The following is a 19,125-nucleotide window of genomic DNA, read 5'->3' on the forward strand; positions in this document are numbered from 1 at the left end:
CTATAGCGAGTTTCAGCTCATTGCTTGGCTGACACACAGCTTTAGTGTTTTGGTTAACTCTCACTGCAAGGTGTCATTTTTGTTTTGAAGTGGAAAAACCCATCATACACTACCTGCTCAGCACCAAACAAACTGGTGGAAAATAGTGGAGCATTTCACAGCTAAAAAAAACATTTCCCTCAGGAGGTGGTAGCAACCAAAAACAGTTGGCCAGAAACACAACCGCAAATGAATGCTAATGGTGTTCCAAACTGCAGGATGTGTAAATAAGCAACTGTTTACAAGTTTGCTATATCAACTTTTAAGAGGTCAGTGTTGTGTTCACAGCTTGCTTCCACTGACCCCCAAGTAGAAAAAAATTGGTATCCTCTTTGTTCCATATCCAGAATGATATGGTTCTGACTCCTTAGATCTGCTGGGTCTCTCGGGAGAAACGCCCCTTTTCCTTTACTCCCTCTTTGATGGGGAGAAGGGATTCTAGCTGAAGCCTGCGGTCCATGAGAAACATGCTAAACAAGGAGCTTGTTCTGACAGCGGGAACCCACCTGGGTAAACCACTCCTACCCAGCAGCCAGATCAAAGCTGGAGGGTGGTGATGAACACAGCTCTTTTGGCTCTGCCTGTGCAATAAATGCTTCATCTCTTGCTGATTCTTGTGGAAGTTTTAACCCTCGTGTTTGGGTGAGCTGAGTTAATGTCCTCTTGAGCACTTTGTTTTGGACTTGTTATTTTGAACAAATCAAACAAATGTCCCCACATGCTGCTTGGTTTGACCTGAAGAGTTCTCTACTTTGTATACAGACAAGCTGGCGACCAGAGTCTGCTTGCATGCAGGTTCGTGCTCTACACAGAAACGCAAGTGGCCGAGCTCTTTTCCCAGAGAAGCAGCTTTTGTTTGGGTATGGAGGAAATGAGATGGAGGCAGGAGTGGGGTGGGGGTGGGGGTTCGGGGGCACACTTAAGGAAATGGCCTTGCACTCTTATGTCCAGACCACTGCCTGTGACATGTAGGAACTTGACAGTGTACATATTTCACAGCTGAGGTTTCACAAGGTCACAAGTGTGTTTGTTTGTGTGGAGTCAGGTCCAGTTTCATAATCACCTGTCTCTGCAGCATGTTCAGATCGTTTCCATTTTTTTTTTTTTTTTTCCTGTCATAAAACAGAAGAAGCTTAGTGAGTTACCCACTGAGCTGGTTATGGCATTTCATTTCTGCAGTCTAATATTACATGGGGCCTCACAGCTAAACACTCTCTTACAACATGAGAGGAGTCGTAGATGACAGTGTGATTAAATTGTGCCTTGAGAAATGACAGAAGCGTTAAGTGTTTGAAATGTGTGAACTTTTATGCGCTTATTTACTTCATCCTCGTAATTACACTGACTCTGTATCAATAGATCTCCACGGCAACATGATTAAATCTTTACCATTATCAGTTTGAAGGGTTTAAGGAGTGCTTTCATGCATCATTGTCTCAGACAGGGACCCATAGTGTTGGAGTTAGAATCGCTGCAGTGGTGGGCATTGAGTGTTTATGTATGAAAGGGTTATACCCTATCTGATCGGGTGTCCATCCTGCTCTCCCATTGTCCATCCCAGCTCTCCCACCCTGGCCGCAGGGAAATCCATTTTTGGCTGGCTCAATGGGAGGAAGTGGGCACCGTCTTATACCAGGCATGGAACAGAGTCTCCGGAAGCGCAGTCCTGTTTTAGGCTCAAATACACACATTTATTCAGATAAAAAATAGCAACAAAACGTTTAGAGGAAGCCTGAAGTCTGAGTGAACTCCAGCTTTTCACCAAACACACAGTGCAAGGAGTTTGTTTTAAATTAACATCAAGCTAAGATTGTATTAAAGAATAGTTTCACATTTTGGAACAAGTACTTTGTTGCTAAAACTTCTATAAGATTGACACCAGCCTTGTATCTGTTTGGTAGCAGGAGGTTTGCTTAGTTTAGCATAATGAATGGAAACAGAGAGCAACATTTAGCATGGCTTTGTTCAAGTAACAAAATCCACCAAACAGGACGTTTAAGGCTCATTAATGAACACATTACATCTTGTTTGTTTAATCTGAACAAAAAACAAAAGGAAAAAATGAAACGCTGTGGTATTACAGGTGGTTAAGTGCGGAACAATCCTTTGTTCAGGCACAGTAACTTCCTGGAGTCTCCAGTGGGAACCTGCCAACTCCTTCAGGCCAGTGAATGACTAGTCAGACACATAATCTTCTGTAAAACAACAAAATTATGTTTTTACATTTTGGGACTCACACAGATTAAAGAAACAAGATGTAAGGTATTAATTAGTGAGCCTTAGATGTGCTGTGTCACGGCCACTGCCATGCCTCTGGGTTTCCTTTGTGTTTCCTTGTGTTCCCCCCTTCCCCTGTGTCTCCTGTGCTGCCTTGTCTGTCTCTCTGTATCTGTGTCTGTGTCTGTGTCTGTGTGGTGTGGGCGTGGCGCTCCCTCCCTGACTCTCCTGGCTCCCGGTTCCCTGTTGATCACACACACCTGCTTTTCATCAAGCTCATCATCCTGCAGTATATCTACTCTGACTCTTCTCTCACTTGTCGCCACATCGTTGTTTCTGCTATGGTCGTAGTCATCGCTTCGGGCCTCTTTAGTGTTCTCGGTGAATTGTTTCCTTCTGTTGTTTCCTTAGCTAATCATTATCTCTTAACTCAACCGCCTCTCTGCTTGCTTGCATGCTCTCCAACCCACGACCACCTGCTACCTCCAGTCAGCCCACGCCATTCTCCCCCATTCATCCACCCACCCTGCCCAGCCGGTCCGGCCATTCTGCACCGCCCTCCTGCCCACTGCCTCAGCCAGCTACCTCCACACTCATTCCACACTCATTCCTCCCTACCCTTTTTATTAATCCTCTTCTTTCAGCTTAAGTGATAGTCTGCGCCTGCGTTTCGATCCACGCTGCAAATCATAATGTCTTGTTTGGCTGATTTTGTTACATTCGGAAAGAGCCAGGCTTACTTTCTGTTTACGTTGTTTATGCTAAGATAAGCTTACTGGCTACCAGGAATAGCTTAATATTTACTATACAGATGTTAAAGTGGTATTAATCATCTCATTTAAGTGGTGAATCAACAAATTCACCAAAATGTCAAACTATTCCCTTTAAAGTTGCTATGACTATGTTTTTGCTATCGCTGCATAGCCAATGTTAACATTAACAGCTGTTTACTTACAATTCTAGAAGAAATGTTATGAGTTCAGCATCAAACTTTATTCCTTGTTTCCAACACTGACAAGTGAGGCCAATGTTAACTCTTGTTTTGCTCCTATTTCTGTCACCTCTTCTCTACTGAATTTAGCATCACTGTAGCATTCAGTGTGCCCTCAATTCATCTTGAGAGGATGGCGAAGTACCACTGATCACAGGGCGTATTATAACCTCTTTGTCTCGTAAACCAACAATGGCTAAAGCTCTTGGCATGTGACTGTTACCACCACCACCGCTACATGGCAAGAAACCACATTCAGCGATGAAACAAACTTACATTTACCTTTTAAAGGATTGGAATAAAGTTCAAAATGCAAATATGACAAACACAAACAACATTAAGACTTGATTCTTTAAAATGAGGTGAAATCTGAGTTAAGAATGCAGTGCTGAGCCAGATGTGACTGATTGTTCTTTGTTGACTTTTGGGTGTTTTGATTAGGCCGTAAATGGGTCCTTGTGTTTCCACCAGATGTCACAGGGTTAACAACAGGCCTGCCATTAAACACTATGACCCAAAACAGGCAGGGAAAGAGAGAGCTGGTAAAATTCAGGTGAAAAAGAGGCTGGCTGAGAAATTAGGCAAATTATTTTTATCATCCATCCTCTCACTCTTTCAGGGGCTTCATTAAAATCCAATCAATTACATCTCACCGCAAACCACAGCTTGTCAAACTTGGCCCGTGTGTGTTAGTAAGTCCATGTGTGCATATACATGAAGAAAGAGAGGCACAGTTCGGGGCAGTTATATTAAGATTGGCAGCAGGAAAGGTTTGTAATGAAGAACTACCGGCGTTTACTTTTATGCTTTAACTTAGGCTCCAACTGCCCCCTTTACTTTCGTATCACAGAGTGTCCATTGTATGTCCCCCATCATTATGAAACTGAGGAATTCACTCTGACATCTGAGCACAATCATCCCCCTAAACTAGACCAATCACAGTACCCTCTTAAATCAAGCTTTTCTTGCGGTAAGTAGATAGGTTCCCACAGACCTTGTTAAAGAGAAAAATTCTGAGATTGATAGTTCAACAAAACAATTCTTTACTCACAACTGACTCAAACATACAACATAGTTAAAGGAGTTTTACTTCTGGGAAAATCCTGCTGTTAGCTGGACGGCATACCTGCCACAGTAGACACAATATCTCAGGTTGATCTGCCTTTAGCATGACAGGAAATAAAGTATTCTTATGGTTTTATATTCTCATAAATACAAATAAGTATCTACATAACGTGTGTGTGTGTGTGTGTGTGTGTGTGTGTGTGTGTGTGTGTGTATGTGTGTGTGTGTGCGTGTGCATCAAAGATAACTCTCTCACGGCCCAATGCTGGTGATCACAGCCTGAACAGCTGGTAAGAAACATTATAAAAAGGGTGGACTAACAGCTGTGGAGGAACACGATCACAAATAGAGCCAAGGAGCTCTTTACAAGGTCCGAAAAAAGGGGAGAAAAACATACGGGGGGAAAAAATAATAACAATCACTGCCTCCTTCCTCCTTTCACGAACTTCTACAGGATGTGTCTTTCATGGCTTGCTCTTTTCATCCTCATCTCCATCCTTCTTTTGTCTTGGTCCTCTCCTCTCACCAGTGTGAAAATACACAGGAAACATTTGCCACAATGGGACTTTTCACACATCTTTTGCTCAATGGGGATTAGAATGTTCACTGGAGACGTATTCCTGAGGGGACCGGACCGTAGCTCACCACCGTATAAGCAAACACTTTCACAAATCAGGCTCCTGACAGGCGCTTCACTCAGCTCGGCTGGCAGTGATAGAGCCCAGGCAAGCCTGCACTTTGCAACTTTGAAAACTCTTGCACGGAAGGCCTGCCATCGTGGTTTTGACGAATGGGTGGACAGAAAGCTATTGGCCTCCACTCAGACTCTGATGTATAGGGTGCCTGGTGGTGGGAGGCTGACGTGAGGCCGCAAAGCTGTTTCATATTTACAAGCAGAGGTTGAGTGCGGCTGGGAGGTTCGGGGAAGGCTTTTGGTGGTTTGGTGCATCAGTGTGACAGGGTTAAGACTGCAGTCAGCCACTGCGCTCCTCTCTAAATCCCTTCCTATATTGTAATGAGAAGCAGATACCTACTATCTCCACCACGGGCTGCAGAGTGACGGAAGCAAAAGACACATGGTGAACACAGCACATCCTGTCCTTCACTCCTGTTTGATCCTTTGCTATAGCGTTGACTCTTCTTTTGTTCCTATCTTTGATTCAATCTTCTTTCTGGCTCTTGTTTCATGCATCTCACTTGGATATTTCCCTTGATATAATACCGATGTATTCCCGCTGCCATACATCAGTATAAACAATGAAAGACTACAAATGGCCTCATATGTTCTGGTCTGTGAGTAACAGATGTAAGTAGACACTCAGAGTTATAGATGAGACTATGAGGAAAAGACGAGATGAATGGGAGCGCTAGCGCTAGTGCGCCTCACTAGGAGCTCCAGGCGCAGAGGGCTCAACTCCAGATGCTGCCTGGGTTGCCACATCCGGACCGTAATCCCCCTTCAGTGCTGCGTTGGCTTGTGTGTGTGTGTGATCGGTGGCGAGACCATGAATGGGAGCCACCTGGGACAGTGAAATATGGCTTTAGGTAACTTTCCGTAACATGTTGCTCCGGTGATTTCGATCAATAATTTTATGCTGCAGGCTCATTTTTAAATGACATGATATTTACTGTATATCGCCGTTCAGATGTTTTTCCGTGGAAGTGACTCATGCATGTGTCATCATTTTTCTTGCATGTTTATCTACATTACTTATTCCATCATCTTGTTTGAGTGTTGTGGAGTTGTGTTTATATCCAACAAAGCCTACCGTGTTCGGTTTCCCCTCAGCCTCCCTCAAACTTCTTTTTTCAATTGAAACATCATACTATCTGTGATAAATTTTTCAGTCTGTTTACCACTGATGCAACGTAAAAGTTTAAAACATAAGTCAAACCATGAACTTGATCCCTGTGACTATACGTCAAGGCGGAGGCCCCCTTGCATAGTCAGGCAAGGCAACACCTACAAGTAACATGGCTTGTGAAGCTATCGCTGCAGGCTTCCCCAAAACACAGCACATTCCTGCAGCACTGATGGTCCATTTTTCATTTAGCGTGACAGGACAATAGGGGTGAAAGTTAGCCACCTTATCTGTGAACTCGATGTCATCGGCATGGTGAGGCAATGTGTCGTAAAGCACACATTAGTATTGTCAGGATAGGATTTCTAGATTAGAGCTGCAGCCCCCAAGGGAACGCGGTGAGACGGACACCATCTCATGCAGCCTGTAGACAGATTCTGTCATTCGCTAATCCATACTGGACACTCACTGTCCCCTAGGGCAAGACTTTTCCTCAGCTATCACCCATCTTCTGCATGATCCCAATGACCTGACTCCTATTAATGAACATGGTGTGAGTGTGTGTGCAAGAATGCAGAGAGGGTGGGGGGTGGGGTGCGGGGGGTGAACACTAACTTTTATGGCTTGGGGAAAAGCCGAACATGCATTTTGTTTGAGTTACTGCAGCGTAAAGAGATGACAGACGAACTTAATGGGCTGTATGAACCACAGCCAGTCATGGTCAAAAGCTAAGCATGAAGGCACTGACAGATTCAGTGAGGTCATGAAGAGACAGGCAGAAGAGAGAGCAAAGAGAAAGCTCTTGGAGACAGCAAGAGAAAAACAATGATCAGGGGCAAGATTTTAAAGCTACTATATTCAGTATCTTTATAATAACAATGGATCAAATTACTACATGTAGTGGGAGAGGTCTCATTCCTACTGACGAACCCACAGAGAATTATCACCCAACTCTGCAGCTCGCTCTAGGTTTATAGAGCTTTCTGAGCGTCTCTCAGCCCTTTGTTTGGGTTTTACAGCCCACAACTTTACTGGTTTGGTTCCCTCTCACCACTCTCATCAGTGGTGTTTTCAGCTGGAGTAGGCAGCTGTTTTTAACCCACCGTAAGCTACCTGCCCGGCACCAGATGACAGACAAACAAAAAATGAAGACTTATAGCTGATGAGCATAGGGGGAGCATTTACCAAGCCTCAAGAGCCAAATATTTCCCCCAGGAGTTTGTGTAGAGCAGATAAGCCAGAACTTAAAGGAGAGTAAATATTTGACTTACATTTTCCACTTGGCCACAAACACATCTCCGAATGAATGATACTGTTGCTCTATGTCTCCTGGACGTATAAATACGCTGTTGTTTGTGAACAAGTTCACCATCTCAACCTAAACGCTGATAATATGCCGCTACAGCTTGTTTTTCGCTGCCTCAAATTGGCCAAAAAAGTAGGTTTAAGAAAACTATTTCACTCTTTAACACAAAGCCTCTTAGTGTTTTCTCTGTTTTTTTTTTTTTTTTTTTTTGCAGAATGGATATCTGAGCAGTTCTCAGATTTCACTCACATTCATAGGCTGGTGTAAGAGATGCTCTGTCAAAGTGAGGAATGCCTTCATTGCTACATATCCCGACAGGGACGCGCTCTTTCTGCCAAACACGCACCTGCATGAACACATCCCTAAGAGACACAAAAGATCACCTCATCACAAGCGTTAAGAATATCTGCAGCGACAAAGAAAAAAAAAAAAAAAAAAAACTGCCTCAAAAAACCCATTCTTTTGTTCAGTGAAAGTTTTTTCAAAGGTTCATTGCAGTCCCTCATGTTCACACACTCCTTTGCATGCTCCATCCACTCCTTCTGCAAACTGCTTTCAGTTTCACTCACACAGACCCCTCTCCTCCTGAAAGATAATTGTAAATGAATGAGTAATTAAGTGAAAGATGTTTGAGGTTAGAGGAGCGGGGGACAGGGAGGAATGCGAGGGAGTAGAAACATGCAGGGGGGAACCTCAGGGCAGGATAGAGGTTTACAGTTGATGGTAAAGATGTGGTTGAGTTTGAGAGGGACCCTCTGAATGGAGATTTGCACGAAAATAGGCCTGAGTCTGTCAGACCCCCCACCGTGACATAGGGCTAGACTACAATAGAAACGGCAGTCATTAGGAATAACTCTCTCAATCTGTCTTCCTCTGTTTTCCCCAAAGTTTCTCTCCCACACCACCATCCACCCTCCTCTTTCTTTTACGTCACCACTTCTCCTCCTGCAGTCGCCTTCCATTTTCCATCTCCTTATCTCTTGATCGTTTTGTTTATCCTGTCGGTGACATGTGTGATGAACTTGGCCTTGTCTGAAGTATTAAAAGAACAGATGAGAACCGCTTGTACTGTGTGGGAATGTGTTTGCATAGCAAACAAATAAAACTCAAACATATACAACGAAAGGAAAACTTAGCCCTTGTCGCAACTTGTACCAGATCCAGTCAATTTGGTTTATTTCAACCAAAATCACAAATTTGTCTCAGCTGGGTTTTAACGTAAGACCTTAAATCCTCAGTTCAGATAAGGAAGAACTCGGTATCAGCAGGAGGCCAGTGGGGAGAAATCTAAGCAAGAGAAATGGAGCAGTGACTCCTCTTTCAGGACAGGCATACATTCAATATGTAGGTGTTGATCTGCAGAACATTTTTTGGCCACATGCAGGGCAGCAGAAACAAACAGTCAACACAACAATGACATTTCATCCTTTTGAGTTATTATGGAAAACTCCAGCATATAAACAACGTATAAACATCCAGCTGATACAGAGAAACATTATCATTCCTTCTGAGTTCATCTGTTTTGGACTGTTTTGGACAAAAAAAAAAGTCCAATGTTCAGTCCCTTTTTTTTCCCGCTCTTTTGGTCACCACCAACTACAGAGGGAAATATTTGCCATTTTAGTAACTAAATGTTCCACTATGTTCATCAGCTAGTTATTAACTTGGTCTGTCCATTGTTTGGTGTTGGGGAGGTAGCGTGCGATGGGTTTATCAGCACTTTTTGATGAAAACAGCTTCCGGCTGCGTCTCTCTGTCGAGAGCATTGAGAGTAAGCCAAAAAACAGTAAAGCTGTGAGCCGGAAAACCGAAACAATGAGTTGAAAGAAGCTGAAATACTCTCGAGCTGAGAGGATCTGCACAGTTAGGTGATAATTCTTGGTTCGTTCATTTTTGCAAGAAGTCATTTCACTGATCATATATATATACAGTATATCTTAAAAATTCATTATCGCAGCTTTAAGTGAATTAAAAAAAATTACTAAATAAATTAAGTCGTAACAGATAATATTCAGTAAACGTTGATGAGATTCAGGTAAAGTGTGTGAAGACTGTGGATCACAAAGAAAATGTCAAGCAACCGTGTAACTTAATTTCATTTCATTAGATTCTTCCTCAGACATTAAATGATGATTGCCTTTTCTCAAACAACACCACATACATGCACACACACACACACACACACACACACACACACACACACACACACACACACACACACACACACACACACACACACACACACACACACACACACACACACACGAACACCCCTGCAGTTCCCAGTCTGGCTTCCCTGTGAATGGGGACTGCAGAACAGAGGTTGGCAGCAGTCTGCAGGGCTACGGATGCTTATCAGAAAGGCTTACAAATCCCTCCTGATGCTCCTGATATGGAGGACAATGGGTATGCGTGCGTAGTGGGAGCTCACTTTAAAGCCTCATTGAAACCGACTTCACTACTCTGCTCTTTAATGTGGTCAGAGTAGCCTGCTGGCTGTATTTCATCACTGAAAACAGGGTGTACAGTCATAATAAACTGCAGTAAGGTGACCTGTACCAGTCAATGATATCTTCCTCCTGAGCAAAACATGCTGGACTCACTGTACCTAGCGATGTCAGTACTTCAATCACTCAGCATGACATCAAAAGAATTACTTTCACTTGAGCTAGATCAAAGTATATTATCACAATTTTTACAATTCAAACTAAAGTCTATCTATCTGCGTTCTTTAAGGAGATTCTACAGCTTGTACTTCAGTGTGTGATCCTGTCTTTGTATTGAACTTGGGGTTAATTGCCCTGGTGGGAGCAGCTGCCAGGCCACCAGAGTTGCAGGTGAGCTTTCAGCTGCTTTCAGCAAACACATGAGCCTCCCACACAGCTTTGTGTTGCTTCCAGAGGATGTGCCTGAAATGAGACTGACTAACGCTCAAACGACAATGAAACAACAAGGATCATGCAGCTGATGTTGTTGTTCATAGTTTCAGGACAAATACTGCATTAATAATGATTTTTAAAAAAAACAAAAAAACAAAAACCCTTTGCACCTTCATTTTCTCAGATTGTTCAAACTGATTCTAGACAACAGAAACTGGCATCAGATTAAAACGTGAACTGAATCATGAAACTGGCTTTTGGTTCATTATTCAGTTACCTGTGTGGTATTGGATGTTGGGTTTGACCCTCTTTTTTGGTTTTGGATGGAAGCAGTATAGACTGTATGGTTTGAAAGTCTGCATCTCTGGTTTCATATTGAGGTAGCTGGGGCGGGGCACTGCAGGGAGCACAAGGAGGTGCCCATGTAGAATAATTTAATGTGTATTTGTATTGTACATTACGTTTATTATACATTTACCCTATGTCATGTGGTTTCAAGGTTTGTCATCAGTCACGCTAGTCACTAAATCATCATAAAATCCCAACGCCACTTAAAAAGCACATAGCACATAACATACTATAACATGTTTGTTTTTATATCATGAGCCCCTTTTGTACTGATTTCATACATTAGACTGTATAATAAACGATGCTAATAATATGTTATATTATCTATTATGTATTATAAGCAAATTTATAGCTTCCTTTAAATAATAACAAAAATCAGAAGAAATGCAGAAGAAAAAAAAACTAAAATCAATGTTACAGAACATGAGTGCAGCATCTAAAAATCAAGTGTCAGAATGTAGCTACAATTTCTTAAGTTTGATAGCAACTTTCCTAAATAATAATATTAACAATAATGATATAGAATTATGCACAGTTTACTGTTGAATGATGCATGTTTTATTATTGGCCTATGTGTACCAGTCACTAAATCTTAACTAAATCACTGTTACAGAACATAAGCTTTGAGATTGTATGTAAAATGCACTATTTCCTAAGTTTTCATATACTGTGTTACTGTGTATAATATATACACATATATATCATAACAACTGAATAATCCGTACTTACAGTGCAGTGCATGCCATGTTATAGATAGATAGATACCTTTGTATGTCATATAAAATCTTGACTTAAACAATCAAACTGTATATTTGAAAGTTGTATCATGTAGCCTATTACATTTACAAACAGTATGTTGCATGAAAAGCTGGAATTTCAGCATGTTCTTGTTTTTTTTTTTTTTTTTTTTTTTTCCCGCTTGGCCGAAACTCGTTGGGCTACTTGCTGTTTATTGAACGCCTGAGGGGATGCCAAGTCAATACGCTTTGCTGTTGGGACCAACCTTGGAGGCGTAACTCTTGAGAGGACGCTATCAGCAAGTGCAGGAAAAGGAACAGGCTCATATTCATTTACGGAGTCGGAGGGAATCGAGCGCACAAGTTTCCTGCAGTGGAGTTGAAGTTATCCATCAACTACACGAAGCGAAAACACATCTGGTATTTAAAGAGAAGAGACTTCAGAGAGGGAGGAAGAATCGAAACCAGGTAAGCTGATCGAATGAGCTCATGAAAAGCTCAGTTTCTCGGCTTACTAGCAACACTTTGAATAGCGAAGAGATGCTCAATACCTACGATTCATTTAAACTGCTTACGTCTTAAATATTTGTAGTTTAAGGCATAACTTTGAACAGCTTTGTTAACACTTATTGCAGATACCAAACCAGGATGAAATCTATAGCCACTTGTAATTTACTGTATTATCTACGTTACTGGTATCACACATAGAGTTTTGGACATTACAATGATCCCAGCGTGCCCCTGTGCTATTTATTTGCCTCCCTATTGAAACACGGAATCAGGCTACTGTATACCAAGCTGACATCTGATAAGAGCAGTTTGTTTCCAGCCTGATATAAATCAACAATGACAACAATGACACTCTTATGTGTTTGCAGTCTGGGATCTTTCCCTGGATTCAGTATATTTGTCATGACGCACAAGGCGACACATTTGTTGGCAATCTACGCGGAAACATGACGTCCTGTCCTAAAGGGCGAAGATTTTATCCCAAGCTAAAAGCCTGTAGGTTGAGACAGGCAGTGGAAACTTGTGACAAACATGCCGCACCTGCGCCGTTGTAGTCGGCAGCATTAGCACATGAAAATGGCCTTCCATCGCTTTTATTTCATGTGTATTGAGAAACAAAAGACGTTTTCAGCCAATTTGTAACTGGATACTAGCGAGTTGAAAAGGGGAGAAACAGAGAGGTTCAGAGAGAGAGAGAGAGGTTCAGAGAGAGAGAGAGAGAGAGAAAGAGAAAGAGAGAGAGAGAGAGAGAGAGATGGGCTACATGTGCTGTCTCTCTTATCTGATGGTGTGGGTGTTAAAAGGTTAATTAGCTTGAAGCCTGTGGGGCTACCTGGCACCTCCAGGTATTTTCCATATAATATAAGGGAATTAGACAGAGACCATTGTGAAGGATTATCTCAGCATAGAAAACCCCTCCATTCCAATGAATAGTCCTCCCCAGTGGGCCAAAAATAATCGAAAGTTAAATTAAATGTGAGGTATCTGACATCTCTTTAAAGAGCTTTATCACAGGCAGTGGTGGAAGATATATAGCCATTACATTAGTAGAAGAAGCAGTGCAGAGATGTAAAAATACTCTACAGCAAGCACTGGATTTAAATTGAGTAAAAGTGCATAAATATTCATCAGCCAAATGCATAAAAAACATAAAGCCACTCATTTGCCTCTGTAGAACAAAAACTTCTATCACAGTATATGGAACTTTATATTGTTATGGAACAGTTAGAAGATAAAATAACCAAATGGGAATGTCTGCTTTTTGCTAAATCTAGTGTATTTAAATGCTGGAAAAGTCAAGTTACTTTATCACATTTATGGGAAAAAAGACAATTTCCATAAAGCAATTTTCCTCAATAATTTGCACCATTGTTCACTCACAAGTATTATATTATAGATATAAATAGTATGGCAAATTCTCTGGTGGAAGTCAAAGTTATATTGTCTCAGTATATTGTCATATCGCCCAACCTTGGCCCCTTTATATAATGTTAGGTAGTTTAATTTGTAATTAGATATCTTTTTTCACAAGCTGATCATATGTTCATATGTATAAAACCTGAACCTGCAAAGTTACCACTAACTGTACCTGTCAAATAAAATACAATATTTCCCTCTGAAATATGGTGGGGTAGAGGAATAAAGCAGTGTGAAATGGGAATATTCAAGTAAAGTGAATGAAGACAGATATAAGACACACTACAGAGCTGCACATCTTAATATGGTCCAGGTGTCCTTGTATATGCTTATTTTCACTTCGCCTTTTTCTTTCACCATCCTCTGTGACTTTGTGCCAATTATCCTGTGTACAGCGCAAGCCTCCTACACAGACAGATGTCTGCTGTGGTCACATTTCACTGCTTTCCGGCGTGCTGTGTCACCCAGTGGCCTGTGACCCTCGTTTTAAATCGTGGTCCGAGCAGTTTGCAGTCGTCAAGCCTCCCGCTGATCTGCGCACACAATTCACTCTGTGGGCGTACAAATCAGTCCGGGGAAAGCGCAGGGTTAGGACACCCGTGTTCTGGTTTTGATCTATCACCTTTCACCTCTGAGCTTTCACACTGGCAGGCTGCCATTTAGGGAGCTGAGAGAGACATCACAGCTAAAAAAAAAAAAAGGAAAATTGAAGACAAGACAGATACCACCATGCAGGGTTGGACCTATCAGCGGCCCTAAACTCAAAAGGTTACATGCATGCCAAGCTGCTCTAGACTACTACCCCTGTACCCTGTATTTAAAACTGCGTGCTTGTGTTCAAGTCTTATTAGACTCAGATGTTGCAGAATGACGTAGTCAAGGTTATGAGCAGCATTTTCTTTGATCATCTGGGTGGTGACAGCTCCACTCTCACCCTTTCTTTGCTTGCCTCAAGAGAAGAAGGGAAACATGGGATTTTTTTTTTTTTTACCATAACAAGCATGTTAAGGGAAAACATTCTTTAAAGTGGCATCAGGTTTCCCACCCTGACCAACGCTTTATCTTGGAATGCACGGAACGCTCCGGAAATACACCCTGTTTGGACTTCTCGATCCCACTTCCTCATGTCTAATCTGCACTATGTGCTAGTGGAGCTAATGTAAACATTTATTGTACTGCTCCCTGACTGCACATCAGTCACGGACAAGTGTTACGTTTGTGACACAACAACAGAGAACCTTTATTAACTCATGAAAGAAGTGTTTTAACAGTTAACCACATTAAGATTCTTCAGGATCTGGTGGCAGACCGCAAGCAGCTTTATGTTTTATTAGCTTGTGCATTTTGAGTTCACGCGGGTAAAATAAGCCACGCTTTATGCAACACAAAATTAATTTTTAAATATGATACCAGAAGATTAAATGAAAAAAAACAAAACATGTGGTTTTATTTAACTGTTGCTGTCTTTTTCCATGTATGTTGCAAGAAATGATGAGTTAATGACTTGTTTTTGCAGGATCTCTCCCAGTCAGAGGTGGTGTTTGGTGTGTTACCTCCAAGTGATCTGTGGCCTTCTCCCAGCACTGAAAAATGAGTCTGAGTACCAGTGAGCTGGAGGACCTGTGGGAGTCGTGGGGCGAGCTCAACTTCTCCGAAACCTTTAGCAACATATCGAGTGTGGATGCAACGCTGTGTGCCACGGCGTTCAACCGCAGCACTCTGCTCTACTCCATGTGTGTCCTCTACACTTTTATCTTCATTGTCGGTCTGGCTGCTAATGCTCTGGTCCTCTGGGTCAACATCCGTGCGCAAAGAGACTCCAGCCCTCGCCATGAGACACACATGTACATCGCCCATCTCGCAGTCGCAGATCTGTGTGTGTGTGCCACTCTGCCCGTGTGGGTGAGCTCGCTGGCCCAGCATGGCCACTGGCCCTTCGGTGAGGTGGCGTGTAAACTCACGCACCTGCTCTTCTCCGTCAACCTCTTCAGCAGCATCTTCTTCCTGGCCTGCATGAGCGTGGACCGCTACCTAAGTGTGATGAAGCATGGAGACAACGAGGGAGGCGCGCGCAGTAAGCTGATCCGCCGCGGAGTGTGTGTAGGGGTGTGGCTTCTGGCTCTTGTGGCGTCCTTGCCAGACACCTACTTCCTACATGCCGTGAAGTCGACACATGGGGACACCATGCTGTGCCGGCCTGTGTACCCAGGGGAAAACACCAGGGAGTGGATGGTGGGAGTGCAGCTGAGCTTCATCCTGCTGGGCTTTGTTCTCCCCTTTCCTGTCATTGCTGTGTTTTACGTCCTGCTAGCCAGCGCTTTCACCCGCTCCTCTATGTCTTCGTCATCTTCCACAGTAGAGCAGGAGCGTCGTGTGAGCCGCAGGATGATCTTGGCCTACATCGTTGTGTTCCTGGGCTGCTGGGGGCCCTACCACGCCGTCCTCCTGGCTGATGCCCTGTCTCAGCTGGGCCTGGTGTCGCTGACCTGTGGCCTGGAAAATGTGATTTACGTGTCCTTACACCTCACCCAGTGCCTGTCCTTGCTCCACTGCTGTTTCAACCCCATTCTCTACAACTTCATCAACCGAAACTACCGCTATGACCTCATGAAGGCCTTCATCTTCAAATACTCCACAAGGACGGGCTTAGCACGCCTCATTGAAGCTCCCAACATGTCTGAGACTGAGTACTCTCCTGTAGCTGTAGAAAACCCACCACAGATCTGAAACTCACAAAACCCGCATTTCTTGAACACTGTTTCTAAATCTAACTGACAATAATGCAATATAACCTTATGTTACAACTGATTTGTTCAGATTCCGACAACTATCAGCATTATGTTTGACATTAGATGACAGTGAAAAGAGAAAAACCAAATGCAGAATCTTTTTTTTTTTTTTACAGAAACCTGCTTGATTTCCTGTAGAAAAGCTTGAAGACATAATATCAACTTTAATGGACTGATTAAAAGCACTTAGAAAGCAGTTTAATTATAACAGCTGATACTGAAATCATGAATATTGTCACTCATTTGTAAAACAGTGACTGTAAATGTGTACAATCATTGCCTTTACCGTGTATAGGATTGTATTGTGTGTGTATGTTTGTGTGAGTGGTGTGCATATCTGTCGGGCATTGACTATTGATAGTATCAGCAGAGTAATATTGTCAATCTTTTTTGTATCAAGTTGTATTTATATACTTTTGAACTGTTTTGCCTCTTTCACATTTTAATGTTAAGTCTTGACACACTGATGTCTGCTCAGTGCTTCACTTCATACAATGCTGCCTCATCATTTTAGTCGAGCCACTGAATGGCTCAGCGTTGTAGTCCTGCTGTCTCATTATTAATCGTAACCTCATGTCACACCAGCTGAATCCTTTAGACTAATCATATAAATCAATTTTGAGTTGTTCCATGCTACTAAGGTTTGTAAATTATCTTGTGAGTGTGTGTTCTGGGCACCATTGTTGAGTTTTTTGGAAATACACTTTGCATTTTTACTTAAGTAGTTAAATGAGAAAACAATACCACTCTAATCTCTGTACACTAAATATAAAGCTGCAGCCAACAGCAGATTAGCTTAGCTTTGGAAAGGTGGTAGGAAAAATTCCACCTAGCAGCATCTCTAAATTCCACATTATGTTATTTGTTTAATTTCCTGGACAATTATGTGCCAAACTATTGATTAGCCAGGTGCGGTGACTTCCTGTTGTGAAGATAGCTGTAGTCTAGTTTTTTGTACAAATTAAGCAAATAAGTACAAATACGTGTTAATTACCGAGCTTTAGAGGTACTGGTTGGTGGATATTTTTGCCTTCGGACAGAGTCTAGCTGTTTCCCCCTGGGTCTTTGCGCTAAGCTAAGCAAAGCAAAGCAAAGGTGAGCTAGGCTAATCTAAGCTAATCACCTGCTGACTTTAGCTTCATATTGAGTGTACAGACATAAGAGTGGTTTCAACCTTCTCATCTAACTTTACGCAAGAAAGCAAGTAAGTGTATTTCCCAAAATGTCAAACTGTTGCTTTAAAAAAAGCCAAGATGTTGCCCTGCTGTCCACACTGCAGATCATTAACTTAACAGTTTACTTTTGGTTGTAAATATTTCAAAACATTGTCTGAAGGCTTCAGCTGGGACTACTGAGCTTCTAATGTACAGTTTTACATAATATACCGTGCTGTCTCTTTCTTTTTACATCAGTGCTAATAGTACAAAAGATACACATATCCATGTAATCCTGCTGCATCAGCACATAGGCCACAGGTGGCTACAACTTTTATGACCAAATAACATGAACGGACAGCTTTACTCCTCTCATATAGACAGCAGCTGTGGCATGTAACAGCCAAGTGTTTATTAGGGACCAAATAGCAAACATCACTGCATTACCGTAGAGTTCTGTGTGTGTGACTGCATACTATAGCTTGACACCAAGAGATGAGGTTTTGTGTGTTATAAACATAGAGTTTACTCACTGTCTGTTGTAGGAAACAACATATTCTTTTGATATGTTGACATTGAGCACATTGTTTCATATGATGGGTTACACTTGGGTGCTTTTACACTGAAAATATTTCATGTTGAGATTAGAGAAGACTGGAGACATGAACATGTGCCTACAAGAGCAGAGGCATTCCTTTGGTATTGTAATGTGTAACATGTGTTTTGCTATATATTAAATATATAGAAAATGTTTTGCCTCTGTCTTTTGAACTGAATTCATACACAATAAAACACATCAAGAATTACATATCAGCATCACTTCCTGTGGTCTATCCCAGCCGTCGCGACTTGTGCAGTGAACTCTAGACAACTTGTGGTTCAGTCATGGAACGCCTTTAGTGTGAAAGAAAACACACATTATGTAATGCCACACTCATTTTCTTTCAGACAGCAGAGACAGAAGCAGATGTTGCTTTTGTCACATTGAAGGAACAGTCCTACATTTTTTTTGGACAATTAGGATCAGATGAGAAGATGATTGATTGAACAGCTTCTTGAATTCATTACAGAAGAAGAGACTGACAGTAATAGGTGGGTGGTGTCGCTGTCTGTTGCACCTTCAACTTGCAGAACTGTCACATGGGGGACAGAAACTCATGAATGTTTTGCTCCATTAACACAGCACTTGACCTGCTCTCCCGTGGGAAGGACAACACCCTGCCACTGTTATCTTCAGGATATGTGACAACCCTCCGCCCTGCCTCCTTGCAATCAGCTGCCAGATGTGAGTACATCAGTGTCTTCCGCAGCCTCTTCCCCCTTTTCCCATGAGATGATGAATTAAACTGGGGAAGACCATATTGGTGGCCAAAGAACACGCCACGATGTCTGGGAGGAGATATGTGGTGATCTCCCTTGGAGATCTCCCTGCCAAGGTCAACCCTCATATTTATTGAGGAGAGGAGGGATGATGCAGCTCTTTCCGGTGTTCCCTTGAGTACACTCAGGACCTCACTTTTTCTTGTGTGAATACCCCCTCTTTCTAACATCTGAAAATAATTTTGGACATGCACATGACTTTTTCTAGTTTTTCACCTCTTGCTTACAGATTTCTGGTGTCTTGGCCTCCTTTTTCAGTATCAGCTAATGTCACCAGCTGTAGCGCTCTTGAGACAGCACAGTCTTACTGACAGAATGTGTTGAAGATTTGTATTGGCAAGTGAGGGGCAGTTCACTGGTGCAGACCCACTGGTGCAGGCAGGCCAGGGTGTCAATAGGTTACTCTGACAAGGAAGCTACGCAAGGAACTCCAAAGGTCAAACCAAGTGAGTGATCTGCTAATGACGCCCTCCCAGCTCCCTTCCTCCCCAT

The 19,125-nt window shown here is 42.4% G+C and overlaps 1 protein-coding gene across 1 annotated transcript; it reads left to right on the forward strand.

The window, feature by feature from the left end:
* The first annotated feature begins 11,695 nt into the window (after positions 1-11,695).
* LOC130177945 (atypical chemokine receptor 3-like) lies at positions 11,696-18,061 on the forward strand. The gene is made up of 2 exons (XM_056389968.1): positions 11,696-11,852; positions 14,827-18,061. The coding sequence occupies exon 2, from the start codon at positions 14,901-14,903 to the stop codon at positions 16,035-16,037; it is 1,137 nt and encodes a 378-aa protein (XP_056245943.1). The 5' UTR covers positions 11,696-11,852; positions 14,827-14,900; the 3' UTR covers positions 16,038-18,061.
* Positions 18,062-19,125: the final 1,064 nt, after the last annotated feature.

This window comes from Seriola aureovittata, chromosome 11 (genome assembly GCF_021018895.1).
Source record: "Seriola aureovittata isolate HTS-2021-v1 ecotype China chromosome 11, ASM2101889v1, whole genome shotgun sequence".
Classification (NCBI taxonomy): Eukaryota; Metazoa; Chordata; class Actinopteri; order Carangiformes; family Carangidae; genus Seriola; species Seriola aureovittata.